This window comes from Chaetodon auriga, chromosome 2 (genome assembly GCF_051107435.1).
Source record: "Chaetodon auriga isolate fChaAug3 chromosome 2, fChaAug3.hap1, whole genome shotgun sequence".
Lineage (NCBI taxonomy): Eukaryota > Metazoa > Chordata > Actinopteri > Chaetodontiformes > Chaetodontidae > Chaetodon > Chaetodon auriga.
In genome coordinates, this window is record NC_135075.1 from 24954963 (window position 1) to 24975303 (window position 20341).

Below are 20341 nucleotides of genomic sequence, written 5' to 3' on the forward strand. Positions count from 1 at the left end.
TGACTGAAATATGAATGACGCGTAATGCTGAGGAGTTTTATTCATTGTCACAATTGCATTGTGTGATTTCTGGAGGCTGCTTAAGCCCCATCGAACATCTCACCCAAAATAACAAGCCTCAAAAATAGCAGAGAAAGAACACATGGTATAATTTGCATGTTGGTACAGTTTTGTTTCAGAGCTGGCTTACAATACTGCATGACCCAAATGATTTTTTCCTCCCACCATCCAGCAGAGTGAGTCTCACTCTGTGGGCTGTGACAACAGCTGAATGCCAGTTTCACTCATCAATGGCTGGATAAGGTGGATACATTAGATCTGTTTTTAGGCATTCATATTCCCTCACTCTTCGCACCTGATGCTTCAAGAGTAAGAAACTCTTTCAATATCTATTCCATTTCCATCTCACCGTCAGACAGGCAATCTCATATGAAAGTAAGAGCCTTGGCCTTAGGAGGGCTATTTTGGAACCCCTGAAGCTGTCATTGCTCTGCAGCAGTCTGGGCAGTGTATTATTCATGTTGATGTTAGAGGTTGCAGTCCATTTTTGGGGATTGAACAGCAAAGAGTCGCAAAAGCAACCAAATGCCTCTTTGTCCCAAATTAATAGGGGAGCCAAAATGTTTTGCACCTTTGTTGCATCGAATTGCATGATTGTTAACCTCAGTTTGGCAGTTCCATACCCGTGGCAACTTCTTTATCAAAGTAAAAGTGATGCATATTCACATTTGCCATAAAATTGTCCTGATTTTACCTGCCACAAGCATACTTCATACTAACATAAAGAAATTAAATTATTCTTTTCTCCCACACCAATGAAAGATGAATGTGCTGATGAGTTCATGGAACTGCAATCAAGATCCAAGAATCGAATGAAAATAATTAAATGTATGTTAATATTCACAATAATGTCCACAACAGGAGTGTGCTGTGAGTCAGCATTCTGCTGTTCTCTCTCATGAAAACTCGCAAACAGACGAAGCCAAGTCAGTGCAAGAGTGGTTTAGATGCAAGCAGGAAATCACCACAATGTGGAAGTTCAGTTAACAGGCATAATGAAGGACCAGCAAGATGAGGACAGTCACATCATTCAGCAGAGAAATTAATTTTCTGTGCAAGACATTATACATATTGCCATCCCTCTCTGTGCTCAATGTAAATCAAGAGCACAATCATATTTTTGACCGCTACAATGACCCCAATATTTCCATTTGGTCTGTCAATATTCACAGCCTTTTTCTGTTGACCCTCACATATCCCAAGGACACGTCATTCGTCTGTAGGATTCAAGATCGCTCAGCTTGAGAAGGACGGCCTGCGGGCTATTCTGACCACATTGTATGTGTTAAGTCCTGGTGCATCGAAACCAGGGGACAAACCGCGCTTGTCAAATGTGTAGAAGTTAAATAATTGGCCATCTTGGGCTTCCAGGGACACTGAGGCTGTGCCAACTCGCAAAACACAAGGGTACTCTTTTTCAAAAACCACCCTGAACACCCGCTCAACCAGGTAGTTGAGCTTTATTGTCCTGTACTTCTCTGGGATCAGCTCTTCAATCTGAGGCCCAAACTGTTGCATGATCAGAACTCCGTCCGACCCGACTTTGATTTCGTAGAAGGTGATGTTGCTGTAAGTGAAAAAGCCGACGTAAGGATCTGGGCTTGGCGGAGGAAAGAGGACCTTCTTGGCCTCCCTGAAGGCTTTTTCTATGGCTGGGATGATGTGGGTATAGGCCTTGGTGACAACATCCTGGTTCTGAGACCGGCTGCCAGCCATGAGCACCACCAGACCAAGCTTCAGTCTGGGCACCAGGGAGAATGTGGCGGAGTAGCCGTCCAGATCACCATCTTTACGCACCACCTCATAGCCCTTCTGCTCATTCACCTCCCACGGTGTCCCAGTACGGTTGGCAAAGTAGTCCTTATCGCACCTGAAGAGCGGGGTCAACATGATCTTTAACGAGTCTGGCTCCAGCATCTTACGGTGATAAGCGCCCAGCAGCATCATGGCGAGCTTGGCCAAGTCTGCGGTCGTGGAGAACATCTGACCAGAAGGTCGGTACCAGCCCAGGTCATACAGTGGGGCTGGTTTTCCGTTGGAGTACACTCCCACAGCTAACTGGCCTTGCAACCCTGGGGTGATGTCGAAGCCGGTGTCCTCCATCCCCAGCCGGTCCAGGATGTTGTCTGTGATCCACCGCTGGTACTCAACGTTGGCCACTCGTTCTGCCATCACGTGAGCCAGCAGCGAGAAGGCCAGGTTGCTGTAGTGACATCTGGAGGGAGGCAAGTTAAAGAGATGGAGAGTGTCTCAATAATCTGGTTGTTCAAGGAGAAAATGAGAGAAACACTCAGCACCGCTCGATTGTAGGATGAATATGAAGCTACAGCCAGCAGGCGCTTAGTTTAGCTTAGCATAAAGACTGAAAACGGGGGGAAACAGCTAGCCTGGCTTTGTCCATAGGTAAATAAATCTGCCTGCCAACACCGTAAACGTGCTATATATTGTTTGTTTAACCTGTACAAAAACTGAAGTGTAAAAAAACACAAGTGGTGTGCTTTTACGAGTGGTTATGTGACTATTTCTTGGCTCGGGGCTCTTACTTCCTGGTGTCTTGTCGTCACTGTGAGGTTGCCAGGCAAGCTAACTGCAAATTGGAACTGCACTTGAAAAGCAGTCATGAGATAACTCCAGTACAACACATTCAATGACAACTTTTCTGTTTAATATTGTACATGGTCCTAAATAAATGAAATGAAATTAAAAAAAAACTTGTCAGGTAGTCGCTGCCTCTGGCTTATGAAGTCCCAAAAGCATGAATTTTAAGCACCACAGCTCAGTGCCAAAAGGCAACTCCCCTGCACGGTTAGTAAAAGGCTCTGAGATATTAACAATTAATCTGAACATTTTTCTTTACTTAAAGGTCAACAGTTTTTCCAATCAGTCTAATACGTACAGACACATAAAGTCCCGTATGTGTACTGACATTTGTGCCAAGTAGACCCGACATTTACTCATAAAACTCCTCTCAGGTTAAATCCAAGTAATTATAGATATGTAGCATGTCAGACCTGGTGTACTGTAGGCAATAATGCACTATGCTCTCATGTATTTTATAATGAGAATGCAGTCCTAAAATGCCTCAGTTCCTGGCAGGGTTTGTCAAAATCACACTGATGTAGAGAATAACCATTTGACTAGAAATTAGCATAACATTTTTAACAGCGTCTTTCCTTCAAGCTCAGGAAAACACATAAAGATTTAGAATATGTTTACATTGGCATCTTCAAACTGTGCTCCAGCTTGCATTAACTCTCAGTCAAAGACAGAAGATTTACATTTTCTATATTTATATAATTTAATATTCCATTTTGTGCAATACAAATGTACATATTGAAATACTGGAATCAACACAGCATAACAAATCTTACTTGGTGCCCGGGTCTGCGACTAGGACGTCATCTTGGAGCAGATTAACTGCAGATTGTGTTTTTCCTTTCCAAAGCAGATTTGTGGCTCGGAGTCTCCTGGGCAGGCCTGGATCAAGCAACAGTAAAACAGTGTTAAATAAATAAAAAACAGCAAGTATAACAGATGGATTGTATTTGTAGACACAAGACATTTTCTTCTATTGTTCCCCTTGATCAGAAAATGAGGGTTCTTTGAGAATGATTATTATGTTCAGCCTTGAAACCTTGATGATCATCTGAGACAGTGGAGGATACTTAAAAATTTATAATTCTTCTTGCCTCAAGCGTTTGGCTCATCCGTCATCCCTTTCATTAGACAGTGAAGTTTTAAAAATTGAAAAACTTCAGGGAAACAGCTGCCTGTTTGTGCATGACCATCACAACTCTTCTGCTGTGTCAGTGTTTGCATGCAGCTGTTGAAGGACTCCAGCATGAAATGAATCTGAACAGCTCAGATACTAAATGCTGAATTTCACCGATGCAGGGATCTATAAACTAGAAGATTCATATCTTCTCTCAATAAATAAACGTCTTCAAATATACTTTTATAGCCTGGCCAACAGTCCAAAGCCTGGAAATATTCAAGTGAGATATCAAAGGTTTAATCATCAAAATAGTTGCTGATTCATGATGATTCAACCAGCATCTTTAACGATAATTTCAGTCAGAGAAAACTTTTTGCCAAATGCACCAGAAGCTTCTTCTTCTTTTTCTTCTCCTTCTTCCTCTTTTGCTTAAGTGTTTGTTTTTATTCCACCCTTCAAAGTTTATGTGGGTGCAGACGTGTCCATATCCAACACCAGAATTATAAAACAGAACAATTTTTCAAATGCTTTGTGATTTTGGTTGATAGAAAAGATGCATTTTCACTCAAAACTAACTGCCTAAGACGTGCTGTAGATTTAAGCGCTAAGGGGCACGCTGTATCTGATCAGATCTCAAAGCCTTGAATCTACAAGTCTGTGGATGTACCTGAGAGCTGGCTGGCCATCCTGCGCAGGGTGACCGAGGAGGAGCGGATCTGAACTTCCCCGCTGTCCAGAAATATCAGGCCATCTGTCACGTATTTCAGCTCAGAGTCTCGCGTCTTCCCCAGAGGGTTTTTGATGGTGAAGTTCTCCACGTATTTCTCCAGAGGGTCGTCCAGGGAGCCGATCTTCCCGTCCTCCCACAGTTTGTACAGCATCAGCGTCGGGAAGATTTTGGAAAGGCTGGCAATTCTGAGGGACCGATAACAGAGCAATGCGACCGGTTGAACAGAAGGAAAAAGAACTTTCTAATATATGTGGAGACAGATTGAAATAAATGTATTGTTAGTACGGTCATTTATACAAGTAGCAACATGCACACGTGTAATCTGCTAACTTGGTTTATACATCCAAATCATGGCAGGACTAAACCATTATTCGTCATACTCATGGACCCTTGATAGAATAGTTTGATGCTTTGGGAAATACTCTTATTTACTTTCTTGCCAGGAGTTAAATGAGAAGATCAATACCAGTCTTTTTCTGTATGTTAGATATGAAGCAACATCCGAGCAGATTAAATGTTGATAAAAAATCTCATGACTTAAGTCACTATTGACTTTTCCTGTGTGAAAACAGACCGTGAACCTCTCCAAATCAAGTGCTGCCTAAACATGACCATAAATAAGATGTGCAATGAAATTGTTGTCAGGGAACAATTTTGTGGTTTGCCAGGCTTGTTAATTAACAACATTTCCTCATTATGTCAATAGAAAAGTCATTATGTTCTGCTGTTGCTGTTGCAAATTGGTTGTATATGAACATACTTTCTAGGAGACATGGCTGACTGGTTTCATTTAACTTAAAAAGGATAAAATGAGACCTTAAATGGAGAACACAAACTAAATTGCAACTTAAAGCAGATTAAATAAGAAAACAAATACATTTAAACAAAACAGAGACATAAAGGTCAGAAATACTTTGAAGTCTGTGATTTGGTACCAATTTATGTCCATGTCTACAAACTAATTATTCACTATAAATAAGATGACAGTTTAAATGTACTCCCAGGTGTGCAGTCAACTCTGGTCCTAATCTGTAAATCCTAGAAAATATTATGACTCAGATCAATCCTATGATAAGGACTTAAAGGGCAGGGGCATAATTATTATTACTATTTTTAAGATTTTTATATCATTCTGTAGCTTCCCAGTCAAAATACTTCAAAATGCTCCCTTTCCCACATGGCCTGATGTTGGTTCAGCAGGATGACATTGCTACAGCTATCGATAAATGCTGCATAGCCTTCCTTTAAATGGTGGTTTTATGATTATAAAATAGCTCCGTCTTCCACCTCCACTCTTTAATCTCACACTTTCGTCACTCTCCACGCTTACACTGTCATGTGGGTGGAGGTGCATCACCGCTCTAACCAACATCACTGCTTTTTGTTGATGAGTGGGCGTTTCCATTTGAAAGGGAACAGAAAAGGATCCAGATGGAGTGGACCTTTAAGTAGAAAGCTATTCTTTTTAAGTGTAGATAAGTGTTAAATATGTAGTTTCGATAGCAAACACTGAGGACTATACCATTTAAATCAGTCTCTGGCAAAAACATGGTTGTAAGACAAAATGTTTTACTTCACACATCTTAATGTTGAATCTTAAAATTTCACCCTCACGGCGTGCAGTACGACCGCCTCCACGAAACAAGATTGCAACCGACCACACACATTGTGAAAAAATAACATAATAGGAGCATTAACCCTGTCAGGAGCAGCTGTGAATGAGCCAGAGCACTTACAGCACGCCTGAAAGGACTCAATAATTCTCTGTGCACCTATTTTGAACGACAGAAAGAGTTCAATGCGCTGGAGACGCTCATTATATGAGCGGTTGCTGCAGATTGACCGACCATCCATCATGTATGTGCGCATGTATGTCGTCAATTTGCATTTTCTTGTCATGTTTGACACATTGAACAATTTAATGAGGACATTTAGACAATTTGAAAACCCCCTTGGGTTTTCTTGCATTGTCCTGGAAGAGTCTGCTTTGTGAGAAGAGTCAGTTTGAGACTGAAAGGTCTCAACACCAAATATCTGTGTGACTGCGTTCCCATCAGTCTCAGCTCCTCTTTGTGTTTAGTGCTAATAAGCAAATGTTAGCATGTTGACACCCAAAACTGAAGTCAGCAAGGTAAACACAATGCAGTTGTCGTCCTGAACACATTAGCATGCGAACACTTGCACTTCGCCCAAAGCAAAGCTGCACTGAAACAGAGTCTCACAGAGCTGCCAGCTCGGCTGTAGTCTTGTTTTCATGCTAACATCGTTGTGAGGTTTCACTTTGGCTGACATGCCCACCTGACTGCCTCAAAGAGTGCCCAGTGCAGCCCTCCAACCCTGCGATACCTATTACTGTTAGCGTAGCTCTGGTGCACCCATGAGCTGTCATCTGGGGCAGTTCAGATTTACTGCGAGCAGCTTGTCACTGTAAATCTTCTTTCATGTCTACTGATTGCACTGGACTCACGTTAAACTGTGTGAACTGTGACTCTGAGGTACCCGCCTATCTTCCATTATGAATTTTCACATCCGTGCTTTTCACTTAAACACATAGAAACCTATTATGTGTGTATTTTGGGGCCTCTTTTATTCATTATTTGAAGTACCTACATTCAGCGTTATCGAAATGGTCTGTTCTTATTATAAACGAATCGGGTTTATGTAGCTAACTTTCCCCTGCACACCCGTTACTTTTAGAGTGATCCTCAGACAACACGACCACCATCCTGCTCCCACATCAATTACACATCAAAGTCCGGAGCGCCTGCACAGATGTGCGCTGGATGAATAATAGTTATATCCAGCTTAGGGGCCCATTACGATGAATTAGGGTGATGTAATAATGCTCCTCATACACTGAAAACACACTGCTTCCTCTGCTGTACAGGAAGGCAACGTGTTTAATGTTTCAGACTGCAGCAACTGAATCGATAAAAGAAGAGCTGGTTATTGAGAAAGAGCAGTGATGACTGCTGTGGTCCGGTGGATGTAAGGATGACTTTACTGACAGAATTGTTCTCATTATTATTGTTGTTGTTTATTGTTGGGGTGGGGTACTTTGGCTCATGACCTCAGTACATGTAACATGTTGGCTGCTGCCCAGAAACATACAATTTACTCAGAATTAAAGATGTAAACATGTTTAATCAACAGCAGCATCTGTGACATTTGTGCTGTAGGTGCAGTGCTCACCTGTAAATTGTGTACTCGTTGGGGGGTCCTGAGAGAGGGTCACTGCTGTTCCTTTTCCCAAAGTTTCCGGTCCACAGAACCGTGTCATTTAAGATCACGATGGCCGACAGAGAGGGGAGGCTGATGGGGTTGATGCTCTGCCGAAGCAAAGCGTCCACCTGGAAGAGACGGAGCAGGAAGTGAGGAGTTTCTTCTGGTCTGTAGACCCCAAATATGACAAAGGAAACGCTTACATATGTGCACATGGACCGTTTTTCTCTTCTCTTGATGCAACAATAATATGATTTGCCACTAAAATGCCACTGGCCCTTTCATGGCTCTGTCATTGTGGCTGTGTCATAATGTTTCTGGAACTGCTTAGTGATGACATTTGGGTAGGGTACAGCGAAAGGGAGAAGTGATAAAAGTCATCAAATACCTTTGTCATTTTCAGACATGGCATGATTTTGTTTTATGTTATCGTGGCAGGGCAGCAGTGGTGCAAAGCAATGAAGTACATCTACTCAGGTTTTGAGGTACTTGGACTCAAAACAGCCACGTGATGAGTTTTAATAATGCATTGGCAAACTTTCAACGAGTGGCTCTCAATAACTTTTCTGACACCCAAAGAGATAAAAGTATCTAATATTTCACAAAGATCAGTGAAGTGATGAATTTTGAATGCAGAAATTATCTCCCAGATTTACCTTGTGACGCCTTGTGACCCCCCCAAGGGGTCTGGATCTTTTTTTTTAGAGACAATGTTTCTTTGAGTGAATGAAACGCTACATTTCTGCACCCCACTGGAGTCGTACAGGACGGGAAATGATCCTGATTTTGGTTAAATGTTCGAGTCTCTGTAATCTTTCCCTAACATTAACCAAGTGCTGCCACTGTCTTACCATAAACATAAAAAGTTGAATAAAAGTCAGAACAAGCTGATACTGCTTTGCAAGATTTCCCATTTTAGTGGAAATCAAATGACGTGTGTTGTCAGTAAACATAAATTCAGTATCAGCACTTTTACAACCTGTCAGGTACAAATGAGTTAGATTTTCCTTAAAAAACACCATGTATTGACTCATATGGAGGTTATCTCTCTCGATCATCACTTATGTGTTGTCTGTATCTGCCCGCGCTTCTTTCAGCCAATAGCAGGCAGCGACTCTGGTGTCATTGAGCCGAGGAGGAGGAGTCAGCTTTGAATGTTGTGTTTCCTGACAAATCCTACTCATTCAGCCTTAAGTTAAGGCTCTGAATACTTCTCCTTCTTCTTCACAGACAGTGTGAATTCCTTCAGGTTTGACGGACACACAGGCGTGCGCTCTTTGCATTGACAGCTCAAATGTACTTTCTCTTAATATTTTGTTATGTGTGCTTTTACTTTGGCAAAGGTCTCTTATTAACTGCAACATGAAACCCCGGAGCTATTACTTTGATGTCCCACTTTGCGTAAAGATATTGGTTTAATGAGCACAGCCTATGAATTATATTCCATCAGGAGAAATCAATGGCTTTTGCCTGTTATGTGAAGATAAAAGAAAGACTCAATTTATTTGCAAGCTGGTCACAAGATAGATATTAGCAAGACACAGCCTTTCACTATAATGAATATCAAATAGTTCATGTGTTTGATTTTCATTTTCGGTTTGGCTCGAAGTGTTTGGTGGCAGAGATAAAAGAAGCTTCTTTCAGTGCAGGCAAAGTGAAATTCAACGGGCAAACTTTGAACTAATGAGTTATTTTTTGATGCTGATGTTCATCTATTTCTTCATTACATACTGTGCCTTTATGTTGTCATTGCTAATGTGCTCCCGCTGCTCTTTATTCTCCGCTTCTCTTCTCAGTGTATTTCATTGCATGTGGTTGGTCAAGTGCTGCTCCCTGCGTACAGAAACGCAACCTTTTGCTCGGACTGACGCTCCGTTTTTCATCTACTACATCTTTAATCTCCTTCTGTCGACCGCAACGGCATTTGGTGTGAAGGATTACCGCGGTCAGCTTGTAAATTTCCCTGGACTTGACAGGGCCTGATAGAGATATGAGCTCAGATTTAAATCCGTGCACGACGGATGACTCCTCTCACCTTTTCCAGGGCCTCTTTCAGACTGGGGATTGGATGCTCCAGTGGGAGAGGCTCGGGGAAACGAGGACACATCATCTCCGATTTGGCGTTGCGACCCATCCCTTCATCTGGATGGAGAATGAGAGAAGAGAGAGAGAGGAGGATAGAGCCGAGGAAGCACGGGGGGACAGGCTATTGTGATTCCCACTTGGTATTTCATAGAATAATGCATCGCTGGCACAAAAGCCCAAATAATGTGTAATAACTGGACGGCTCAGGGATTCATTAATTCCCTCTGCTTCCTGATGAACCCTGGTGATTTGAAGGTATACAATTTGACAGGAGGTATGATATAGAAGTCGTGGATGAAAGGAGATGCAGCCTGGTCCCACTGTGAACTCTGGATGAACAATATTTCAATATGTTTCATCGAAGCTTCGGGCCACCGTTTGCCTTTTCATTCTAAAGGACTGCTATGCATGGAAAATGAGGTTTTTGGAACATAAAAAGCCGTATGAATGCACATTATGAACTGGAGCACGCGGAGCTGTTCTTTTCTCCTTAATAATGTCACCTGATGTTGCTTTTCTTATATAGAATCACACAGAGATCACAAGCCCGGACCGTGTTTTGGAGATGAAAGCATCTTGGCTTTGTGCTCTGCTCAAAAGAATGACAGCAGAGAGTCTGATGAGGTGCTATAATTAAGTGTCAACACATTAAAACCAAACTTAATGATCTGAAGCACCACTTGTACAGCTGCAAGATTGAAGCTGTGTTTGACGTCCACACCAGTGTTCCCAGACTGAATGGCTGACAGTTACAATCATTTCACTGTCTTTACTTTGTCAGTCCTGAATGTCGTCTGTGCTCTCTGATTTTTAAATCCAGCTTGTTCTGTCTGAGGTAAATTTGCTATCGAGTTCCAGCTGTTAACATTGTCTAAACTGACACCGCCATCTGAGATCTTCACACTTGTTATGAAGCTGTCAGTTACACCCGCTCCCAGCAAGCACAACTCGTAATTACAAGATAAAGACTGAACAATTAAGAGACGGTTTTATCTCTTAATTACGAGATCGGTATCTCTTAATTGTGAGAAAATAATCTGTCGATCGCCAAAGTTGCAGTGGAGCAACGGATGTCACAGGTTCACAGTGTCGCAGATGCTGAGATTTTTTAAAACTGAAATAAAAAAACTGATAAACTGTGTCCTGATGATGATGATGCTTCGTTAGTTTCTGCAGAGCTGTTTATAACTCGTTCAGCAAGTATTCCACACAATTAACGAATACTATTAATTAATATTCAACTTACAGGCCTCCATGTCACGTTTGGTCAGGACCCCTCTGTGTCACTTTTTAAGGCTTTGGGTTCACTGTTACGTCATTTTTCAACATGCAGGGTCAAACGGCCTGTTCTCACTCCTAACGTGTCAAATGTTCTTCCTTTAAAATGTTGTATTTTACTTATTTTAGTTTCTCTATTATCACTTATGCAATGTCTTTATTGTTGTTTCCATCCTTAGTCTATCTTACTTTGCTGTCATTTTCAAGTGGGTTTCATTCTCCATCTTATTTTACATGATCTATTTTCTGTGTGAAGCACTCACTTTTTTTCTTTCCTGTAAAGCACTTTGAGCTGCAATTCCCATATGAAAGATGCTGTACAAATAAAGTTCATTATCATTATGAAATGACAGTGTAAAGAGTAATAAAATCCATATTTGGAGGATGATGGGGTGGCTGGACGTGATAAAAACAAGACGTTCATGCAGGAGACTGGAGAAATGAGAAAAGAAAAGTAAAGGCTGATTTCTTTTGTAAGTGAAGTAACGTAGGTAACTTACTGTACGTATGTATCTAAGCCAATCTTTTCCTGCAGCTAACCAAGCAGTTTTGGCGCAAGTGCCACCAGAACAGCATTAACCATGTTTATTATTGTTCTCAGTGTTGACCAATAAGAGCGTGCTTCTTCCCACTCGTTCCTGGACATCTGTTCAGTTCATTTCAAATCTAAAATTCAAAGGTCACGTCAAGTCAAATAGGCAGTTTTTACATTGGAGTCAACCTGAATAAATATGTGGTCTGAAAAGATTCCACTGCGCTGCCTCAAAGGCCCAACGGAAACGCTCCGGCATTAATATGTAAAGATAAAAGCTGCTCAGCTCGACACATTCTTCACCCATCAGCAGCAATATTTCACACTGCTGGTTCATGCGGTCGTCACCTGCTGTCTGCAGCGCTTCGTCTTACCTGGCAGAAGTTTTGGTAGCTGATATTGCCAGAAGAAGCATCCTGTCATCACCAGTGACAAAACGAGGAAGAACACCAAACCCAGGTGGGTCCATTTCACCTTCATCTTGCCGGTTTTACCAAGTCCTCGGAATTTGACGGCCAGAGCAGGAGCAGCCACAGCAGGCGGCGGCTTTAATATAAACACACAACAACACACAGCAGGTTAGCAATGAGAGAGTACAACCGTGAGACTACACACCTCCAAAGGTCCCATACTGGAAGGGTCTGACCACATGTCCTCCTCCATGTTGTCTGTGGAGTTTGGTTGTAAAAGAAGGCAGAAATCTCTGTCAGCGAGTTCTCTAGACAAGTGATCCCTGTTGCACTTAACGGTACTCACCACCTGATGCTTCACAGGCCAGAGCAGGATGGACGGGATTACCGGTGACACAGAAATCTTCTTAGCGCTCAGTCAACATGCTGAACATTTACTCAGAGTTGGTTCTACTGTGTGAGTAATGCCTCCACCCCAAAGGCAGTGAATGGTGCTCCATGGAGGTATTCTTGGGCAAAAGAAAGGCACAGACATGGACTCCCATCTCTGACTCCTCACTGACTGTGCTGTAATCCTGGCCCATCGGCACTCCCGTCCCTCACAATTCAATTTCCTCTCCTGCAGCCACAGGCCGTTGACATCATAATCCCCAGATTTATTCCACCAAAGCGGCCGGGGAAGTCTTAATCCCTAATCCCCGTGAATCAATTCACTTCAGTCCTGCTCTGCCTCGTGGAGACCACCACCGAGCTGACAAAGATGGCACCCACTGAGCCAACACAAGACGAGACGAGGTGATAGGGTGCGCCTTTTAGCCGGAGCGTGAGCCGCCGAGTGCAGTCGCTTGGGTGCAGCGTGTTTAAGACGCGGGAGGGACAGTTGATCTGGGATCTCGAGGGGAATCGAGATAATGAGCTGGGATAATAAGTACTGCCGTCGGCAGCATCTTCACTCTGAACACTGCCAGCTTTGTTAAACTTCATCTTTAAACACAGTTATTTGGCTCCCTCACAGACAATACACACAAATTCAGCCAGCAAAGACTGAGGCGAACGAGGTCCGACCAAAAGTTTAATCTGGTCTCACTTTGATTTTGAAGAGCAGTGCCTCTGCTTTCTAAGCCTGCTCGTCTTATCTCCTTATCTAATGGTGGGCGGTAGGCTCGGGTGATATAATGATATGTAGCATATCATGAGATGAGATTTGCTGTTGCTGTTTAGGTTTTCATCCCTTTAAAATCTCTGGTTGACCCTTCGAGGCAATACGTCCATAAAACGTGTTTTAAGATATATATATATATATATATATATATATATAAAAAATAATCTGCTTGGAATAATAATTTGTGTGTGAGTTTCAGTTTCTCCCCTCTGGTTGGCACTACAGAGCACAATGCACCAAGACAACCAGACTCAACCCAGGTCAAAAACTAATGTACTTTAATGTATTTGAAATAAAATTAAAGTATAGAAAAGTCAGTACAAGTACACTTTGACTTTGTGTTCTTAATCTAAAGTATGTTTGACATATACTTCTAAAAAGTGTCCTTCTAAATAGATTTATTGAGTTGAATGTATTAAAAATGAATATACTAATTCTGCAGTACTTTTCACTTTAAGTTTATTTAAATATATTTCCAACACACTGGTGATATAATACAATTGTAATGTAAATGGGTTCTAAATGATCACGAATCCTGATTTTCACTTCAGTGCACTTAAAGTTAGTAAAACGTTGGACCGATTTAACAACTATTTACACTTACACACATCGAAGTGCTACTCAAGGACCAGTTGAGAACACCCAAGTGGACTTGAAGGTGACAGAAAAAGCACCAAGTGTACTTAGTACATTCTTCAAAAGGTATTTAAGTGCAATATTTTTCTCCTGGGAAGAACTTTTTGTTTTCTTCACTCTGACAAACAGTTAAATGGAGAGTTTTTGAACACATCATGGTCATTATTGAATATGAATCTAAACACCCTGTATGTAGACATGTACACATGTATATGCTGAACACATTAAATGAATCTATTACATTAACCTTTCAGTACTTGCTCTTGCACTCTTTGCACTAACACTAACAGAAAAGCCTGAAACATAAAGAGTGCAGATGCTCCCACACATGTACACTCTGCATCTCTTCTGGTTTTCATTTAATTTGTCACTCGTCTATATGTAAACATCCTGTGTTATTGTTCAGTGTTTTTTTCACATGAATTCTGTTTTTCACCTGTTCCAATGCAGCCCAATCTTTGTTTGGCTTCGCTGTCCTTGATTTCAGATGTATGTTTATTTCCATCTTCCTGAAAATTGCTCTTGGAACTGTGTGTTAAACTGCTGCCATGTTCTCATGTATATGTCCACATTCTTGGCTGAAATCTATAGATATGCAAATACTGTTCATTTTAAAAGTTGAATTGCTGGTTGCAAGATGTCTCTTACTATGGTGCAGGATATGGGACAAAATTAGGACTGCTGAGAAGTTGGTGGAGGCTTCGCTCTTGCCAGTGCCAGCCACCGATTTGGCCAATGGTAAGCCGGCCGACTGACTATTCATTCGACCAAGGCGGTAACTCATGCGTTTGACCCAGAAACCCTCTGCATCAGCTGCTGGATGGACTTTTGATTAGCATGTGGAGGCTAACTAGATTAGCCATTGATCTGATTTTCTTCTTTTGTCTTTTATTGGTAGACTGGAGTCAAGTGCAGCCTGTTACCAAGATTTATCTAAATTGTTTCAATTCTTCTACTTTTTGTTTTATCATTCTTATTAATTTTTTTGTCCATTTTCTGTCAGCTGCTGTCAACATTTCACATCATACAACATTACCTTTAGACCATTAGCCATTACACTGTACATTTATTTTGTTCATTATCATATTGGTTTTACAATTATTCAACTGTTGCATCAGCTCTTGTATCACAATATCTACAAGTAGCACAAATTAAAACTACGACCTGACACGGTCGGTGACTTACATAAATAAAACATACTGTAAAATCTTGGCAATTAATAGATTTCTGTGCATCGTTGGGAACATCCAGTGACTATCGTTCCTTCGCTCAGCTTAATCACAAGATATTAATGGTGTGTCCAGAGCTCAGTGGTGCCTTTGGATGATTATAGGTACGATGATGCGATGTGGGAAAATGAAGTGTGAAAGCAAGCTGTGGCTGATCCTGGTTGCATAACGTGTGATGGCTGGAGAACACAACAGCTGGCCCATTTCACCAGTCAGGCCACACACACACACACACACACACGCACACACACGCAACCATAACCACCAGTAACCATCACAACATCTCACTGTGTTTTTAGTGTGTTTGCCTTTTTCAGTCCCTGCACATGTTTGTGTGTCTAAGCATGTTTGTGTGTGTGCAGGCTTGAGTTCACACAGCTTATACGTGTGTGTGTGTGTGTGTGTGTGTGTGTGTGTGTGTGTGTGTGTGTGTGTGTGTGAGGTGGCTGCTTTTACCTGCGCTTGAACCCCGTCCACCGAGGCCTCTCTGAGGACTTTACTCCCCGCCTTGCCCATGGTTTCGCTGCACCAGCTGTTACATGAAAAACGATATCAAACAGTTAAAGTTCCTGCACAGAACGTTTCTGCTCTTTGCTTCATTACAGTGAGACTGAAGGTTTAACATCCTAAAAATCTTGTCGCGTTCTTGACTTTGCTGTCCGTGCAGAACATCCACAGATGTTGAAGTAGAGCATTCAAAAACTGTAACAGAGAGCCAGTCTTAGGACGGGATATTATCCTGCTTACAAAGGCAGTGAGAGCAATCTCTCCATGTGAAATACTCATTATAGACCAGATCCACACGGTCAACAGGCCTGATGGAGAGCTGCCCTCTGGTTCAGACCTGCCACACGTAGGGTGTCAGACGGTGAGATGAGCTGGTGTTGCTGACAGCTGCTGACAGCTGCTGAGAAAGATTAATGCACCTTTGTTGAATTATCACGTGTGCATTTTGTTGACACAAACGATGTGCAAATTTAGCGCCTCCCTTTAGCTCTGCTGCGGCACCTTTCAAAGTGTCTGAGAGGCTTTGTGTTGAACTTGTTGGATGCTGGTAATGGCTAAACTGATCGTCGCCCTTCACACCTTACCGTACAGCCACGTCATGCTTGAAATGACCTAGTCTGTGGAATATGTTAAAGGCTCAGGTGTTTGTATCTGCACAGAATGGCCACACTCAGAGGTGGAGTGAAGAGCCTGAAGGTCCCAGAGTGTGCCGAGACTGACTGTGTGCCGTGAATCATACAAGTTGTACAAACTTTGCACCCTTTTGGTCATGTTGGCTGTAGTATAACTGGGCGTTCTCCCTATTTTAATCTTTAATTGCACAGTAAGAACAACTATGTGAACTCCTTGTTCCTCCCTTTTCTTCCACTGGGTCTGTATTTCACTACCGCTGTGAAGGTTCTTACTGGTGCCTGATTCATACAAAATGACATTTATTATATAGTCTTAACGACTGTGAAGACATGGCGTTGATGAGATTCAGCACATTACTCTGAAGTCGGTGGGAGCTATAACACATAGATGAGCCTGTTTGGCTTGTATTACGGAAGCTGGGTAAACTGTTGCAAGACTTGATGAGAAAATTAGTGCAATCAACCTGCAATGAGTCGTGGATGTTTTCATTAAGACCCTCACTTTCTCTGCCTGCCTTCATTCACATTTGTCTTGTAAGGATTAATTGAAATGCTTCTGAACAAAAGACCACAGCAACACAAACACAGTAAAATGACGGATTTGAATAAAAAAAAAAGAGATGTTGCCTCGCTTTCTCGGAAACGTCAGACATACTGAACAGATTGATGGACAGTGTGCCGCTCAGCAGCTGCAGGCCAAAACATGCTGCGTTGATCACTGAACTTGAGGAATCTGTTTCAACGAACAGCTTTTCAGAGTCGCAGTCACATTGTGTATGCTTTGCAATTAGATTTTCTCTGAGCGGGAAATAGTCTCAGGGTCATTTCAACATGTGCCATGAAGACTTCGCAGCTTTTTCTTCACACGTGGAGTGATTTCTTTGCCAAAGCTACGGACACACAGAGTTCATGTGGAGCTGCTGCCTTCAAGAAACTCAGAGTGTGGAAGGATGCTCATATGTAAACCATGTTTTTGATGAGATTAGCAAATGTTCAGCAGGATATTCACTCAAACATAAAGTTAGAACAACTGAGGGAGTCAAATAACTTGAAATAAACAGATAAATAACTTTGAACTTGATTCAGCTTGTGGTTCACGTTGAAATCGCTTTGACATGAGAACTCTTCAGTCGGACCCTGACAGGAGAAGATCTTCTGTCTTTGCTCAAAAGCACAAAAAAGTCACATTGGCCTGTTCACAAAAAAATAAAAACAATATAATGTGGTTATTTCCTTCACTCAGGGACGACATGACCTCATTGATGAAACTCAGGAATTCGTTGACGATTGAACCATTGTGGAGGACGGCTGAATCACAGTTCTCGGACAAAGTGCATCGAAGGCTGTTTTCTTGCTGATTTAACTTCTGATATTCACACTTATTCGTGTGGCTGTAAGGCCGTCTAGTCCAATTAGGAGTAGCACAGTGGATCATGCATGTTTACCTTAAATCCTACTGCAAAGACGTGCGTAGCCTGACATTTGTGGGCCTCCAAACCAATTAAAATTCCCCAAAATATTCAGCAACAAGCTCCAATCTGACCTGGCGTTTTGGTACTTCTTCAGCTAATGAGCCGATATGAGCCGCTGCTGCAGATCAGCTTCTGGAGGGATGACCAGGCTGCGTCGTTTCAGCAATGTCATTAGCTTGACGATGGAAGTGACGGTCTGAAAATGTTATTTTCAGACGCACATTTTTATGCCATATCGAAGTCATACATCAGATATACTGTGGAGCGCCTGGTTCTGGGACATTAAATGATTTAATGTGAAGTTCCTAAAATAAGGCAGGTTATGAGACACAGAAACGGTTTGTTTTCATGCCTCATGAGGGCCAGAGCTTTTTACAGTTGACTGCAAAACAAATGTGGTTGGAAGGAAAGAGTTCTGTTCAGTGCTATGAGCTAAATGCTAACATCTAACCTCTAATGCTAAACACAAAGTGCAGCTGTGGCTAATGAGAAAGGCATCAGTTGTGCAGACATTTACTCATAAACGTAAGAGGATCATTAAAGCTGTTCGAATTCTAAATCTTGAGTGTCTACATCTAAATTCATGCCGTAAATGGTGGTCGGACAGACTGACAACACATTACTAACGCGGCTAAAAAGTAAAGCAGCTGCAGGTTAATGCAGTAGGGTTGAACTTGAAAGCTCGAACTAACGAAACTGCAGTTTCATTTACTTTTACTTTGTTGGATTTTAAAACATAAAATGTTTGCAATGATGGCGCAAACAAAGACTGTGAGGCTGAATGAGCTCAGTTCAGTGAATACAACAGTGAGTCCTGTGTGAAAATGTTTACAACCCTGAGTCCAAAAAAGTCGGGACGCTGCATAAAAAACACAAATAAAACAGAATGCCTGCAAATGATTGCATTCTGGTTTTATCCACATTTGTAATACATCAATAACCTTAATTAATGGAGTCACTGGACTGCCTTGTTGTTGTATTATAATATATGTTGATTATTCTAATACATTACGCGTCCTGAATCTGCTTAATGTCATAATTCTGAAAGTTTTTCCATTTCCTCTTATTTTATCTTCTACATTTGCTTTTCTCTTGATCTGCTGTCTGTGCTGTCTGCTGCAGCGACCCAAATTCTGACTGACAAATATCATTAAAATTTCATTCCATCACTCGGTCTAACATCATAATGTCCACCAGATTTCTCACTCTCGTTATAATTATGCCGCTGACAAGACAACCTGTCACAGTGAGACGATACAGGGTCTTTGCAGGCGATGAGGGGATGATTCTGTCATGAATACCTGATACTGTGAAGCATGAAAGACAAATTCAGATACAGTTCATTCATCAGTTTTGTGTGATGAATGAACTTAAAGGTGAAGTACCTTCATCTACATCGCACGCAGGAGAGGTTTCTATCTAAAGGCTGATAGTTTAAAGAGCGTTGTGCATCATTGCAGTCACTCACTTTCATTTTCTGGGTTTCATCAGGCAGTTAAAAATCTCAACTTACTTATGTGTTCATCAGCCTCAGTGCTGCTAATTACAAAGGCAGATATTCAGTACAGTGTATGATCATGTAATCAGACTGCGTATCATGTAATGAGACTATAATAAAGCATGTGTCAGCTGATAAGATATAAGCTTCAAAACAAGTGATCTAATGAGGCCGTCACCCCGAATAACCTCCAGTCAGTCAAAACATCTAAATCTGTAAAAGCTGCGCGGCTAGCAATAAAAATGTGGTCAGCACGAGCAATGTCGTGATGACACAGAGCGAAAAGTAGTTCCTGTTATTGCAATATAATCAGTTTCAGGCGACGTAAGATTAGTTTCTAAATTTAAACACCGATCATGATAATTTCTTGGAAAACCTCCATTTGTTGCTCAGCTGTGTTCAGTGCGGTGCGTCTGTGACACTAAGCGAGCGCGGCCTGTGGTCGAAATTGCTGATTGATTCAGCTTTTGAAGATGCAAACAGACCTCTGTTTCTAAAAGAAGCCACGCATCAAATGCACAAAGCGTCCAGAATCAAGGCTGTGGAAAAACATGTTACATAAGCTGTAACGAACCAAGCACCTCTTTTCTAGGCCACGAAACATCATTCATTGATTAATTCCTTGTACACTTACCTCAGCTTCTCAACCTACTGATTGCTTTTCCCTCCTCTTTATCAGAACTGCAAGACAAAAATATTCCGCTTTTGTTTGCGTCTGCGTTTGGGAGCTCGACGCAGGATCCTGACAGATGTTGGTATCATGGTTATGGCTAAATCCTGCTTGTATCAAACCCAGCATTCTGGATTAACCATCTCAGCCAATGGCCACATCTGCCATGGCACAAAAATGGGTGCTCTGTCAGTGTGCGTGTGTTTTGTGTGTGTGTGTGTTGGTGCTTTGCATGGCGTGTGCTTCACTCAGCAAAACCAAAAAGCCAACTGGTGCTGAAAATAGTTTTTACTGACAGGGAAAGATTAACGCAGGCCAGTAATGAGGCTCGGGGTCTTGAGGTTGTTGGTTTTAGAAAAATCAAAATGTGTAAAGATATTTCAGATTTGCAAAACAAAATCCTTTTGTAGCTCGGTCATGTTGATAGATTCTGCAGACGGATCACTTAACCAGCTCATGAAGCCCTTTGCATGAGCACTGGGCTTTAAACTTCCGGGTGCGTA

General features: G+C 41.9%; 1 protein-coding gene across 3 annotated transcripts; it reads right to left on the minus strand.

Annotated features, from left to right (window-relative positions):
• Positions 1-22: 22 nt before the first annotated feature.
• lactbl1b (lactamase, beta-like 1b) lies at positions 23-19916 on the minus strand. Of its 3 annotated transcripts, none has more exons than XM_076742848.1 (8): positions 19803-19916; positions 15516-15591; positions 11997-12168; positions 9763-9869; positions 7698-7855; positions 4443-4681; positions 3432-3537; positions 23-2275 (listed from the first exon to the last, which is right to left on the minus strand). In XM_076742848.1, exons 2-8 carry the CDS (start codon positions 15573-15575, stop codon positions 1297-1299), a joined length of 1821 nt encoding a protein of 606 aa, XP_076598963.1. In that variant the 5' UTR covers positions 15576-15591; positions 19803-19916; the 3' UTR covers positions 23-1296. The 3 variants fall into 3 exon arrangements, with proteins under 3 accessions (XP_076598963.1, XP_076598952.1, XP_076598974.1); XM_076742837.1 differs by having other exon boundaries at positions 4443-4690; XM_076742859.1 differs by lacking the exons at positions 15516-15591; positions 19803-19916 and adding an exon at positions 12379-12576 and having other exon boundaries at positions 4443-4690.
• Positions 19917-20341: the final 425 nt, after the last annotated feature.

Coding starts and splice junctions, on each gene's coding strand:
- lactbl1b (XM_076742837.1), bottom strand. CDS start 15,575: ATGGGCAAGGCGGGGAGTAAAGTCCTCAGAGAGGCCTCGGTGGACGGG. Junction 9,870..11,996: donor GCTACCAAAACTTCTGCCAG/GTAAGACGAAGC, acceptor TTCTCCATCCAG/ATGAAGGGATGGGTCGCAAC. Junction 3,538..4,442: donor GATGGCCAGCCAGCTCTCAG/GTACATCCACAG, acceptor TGCTTGATCCAG/GCCTGCCCAGGAGACTCCGA.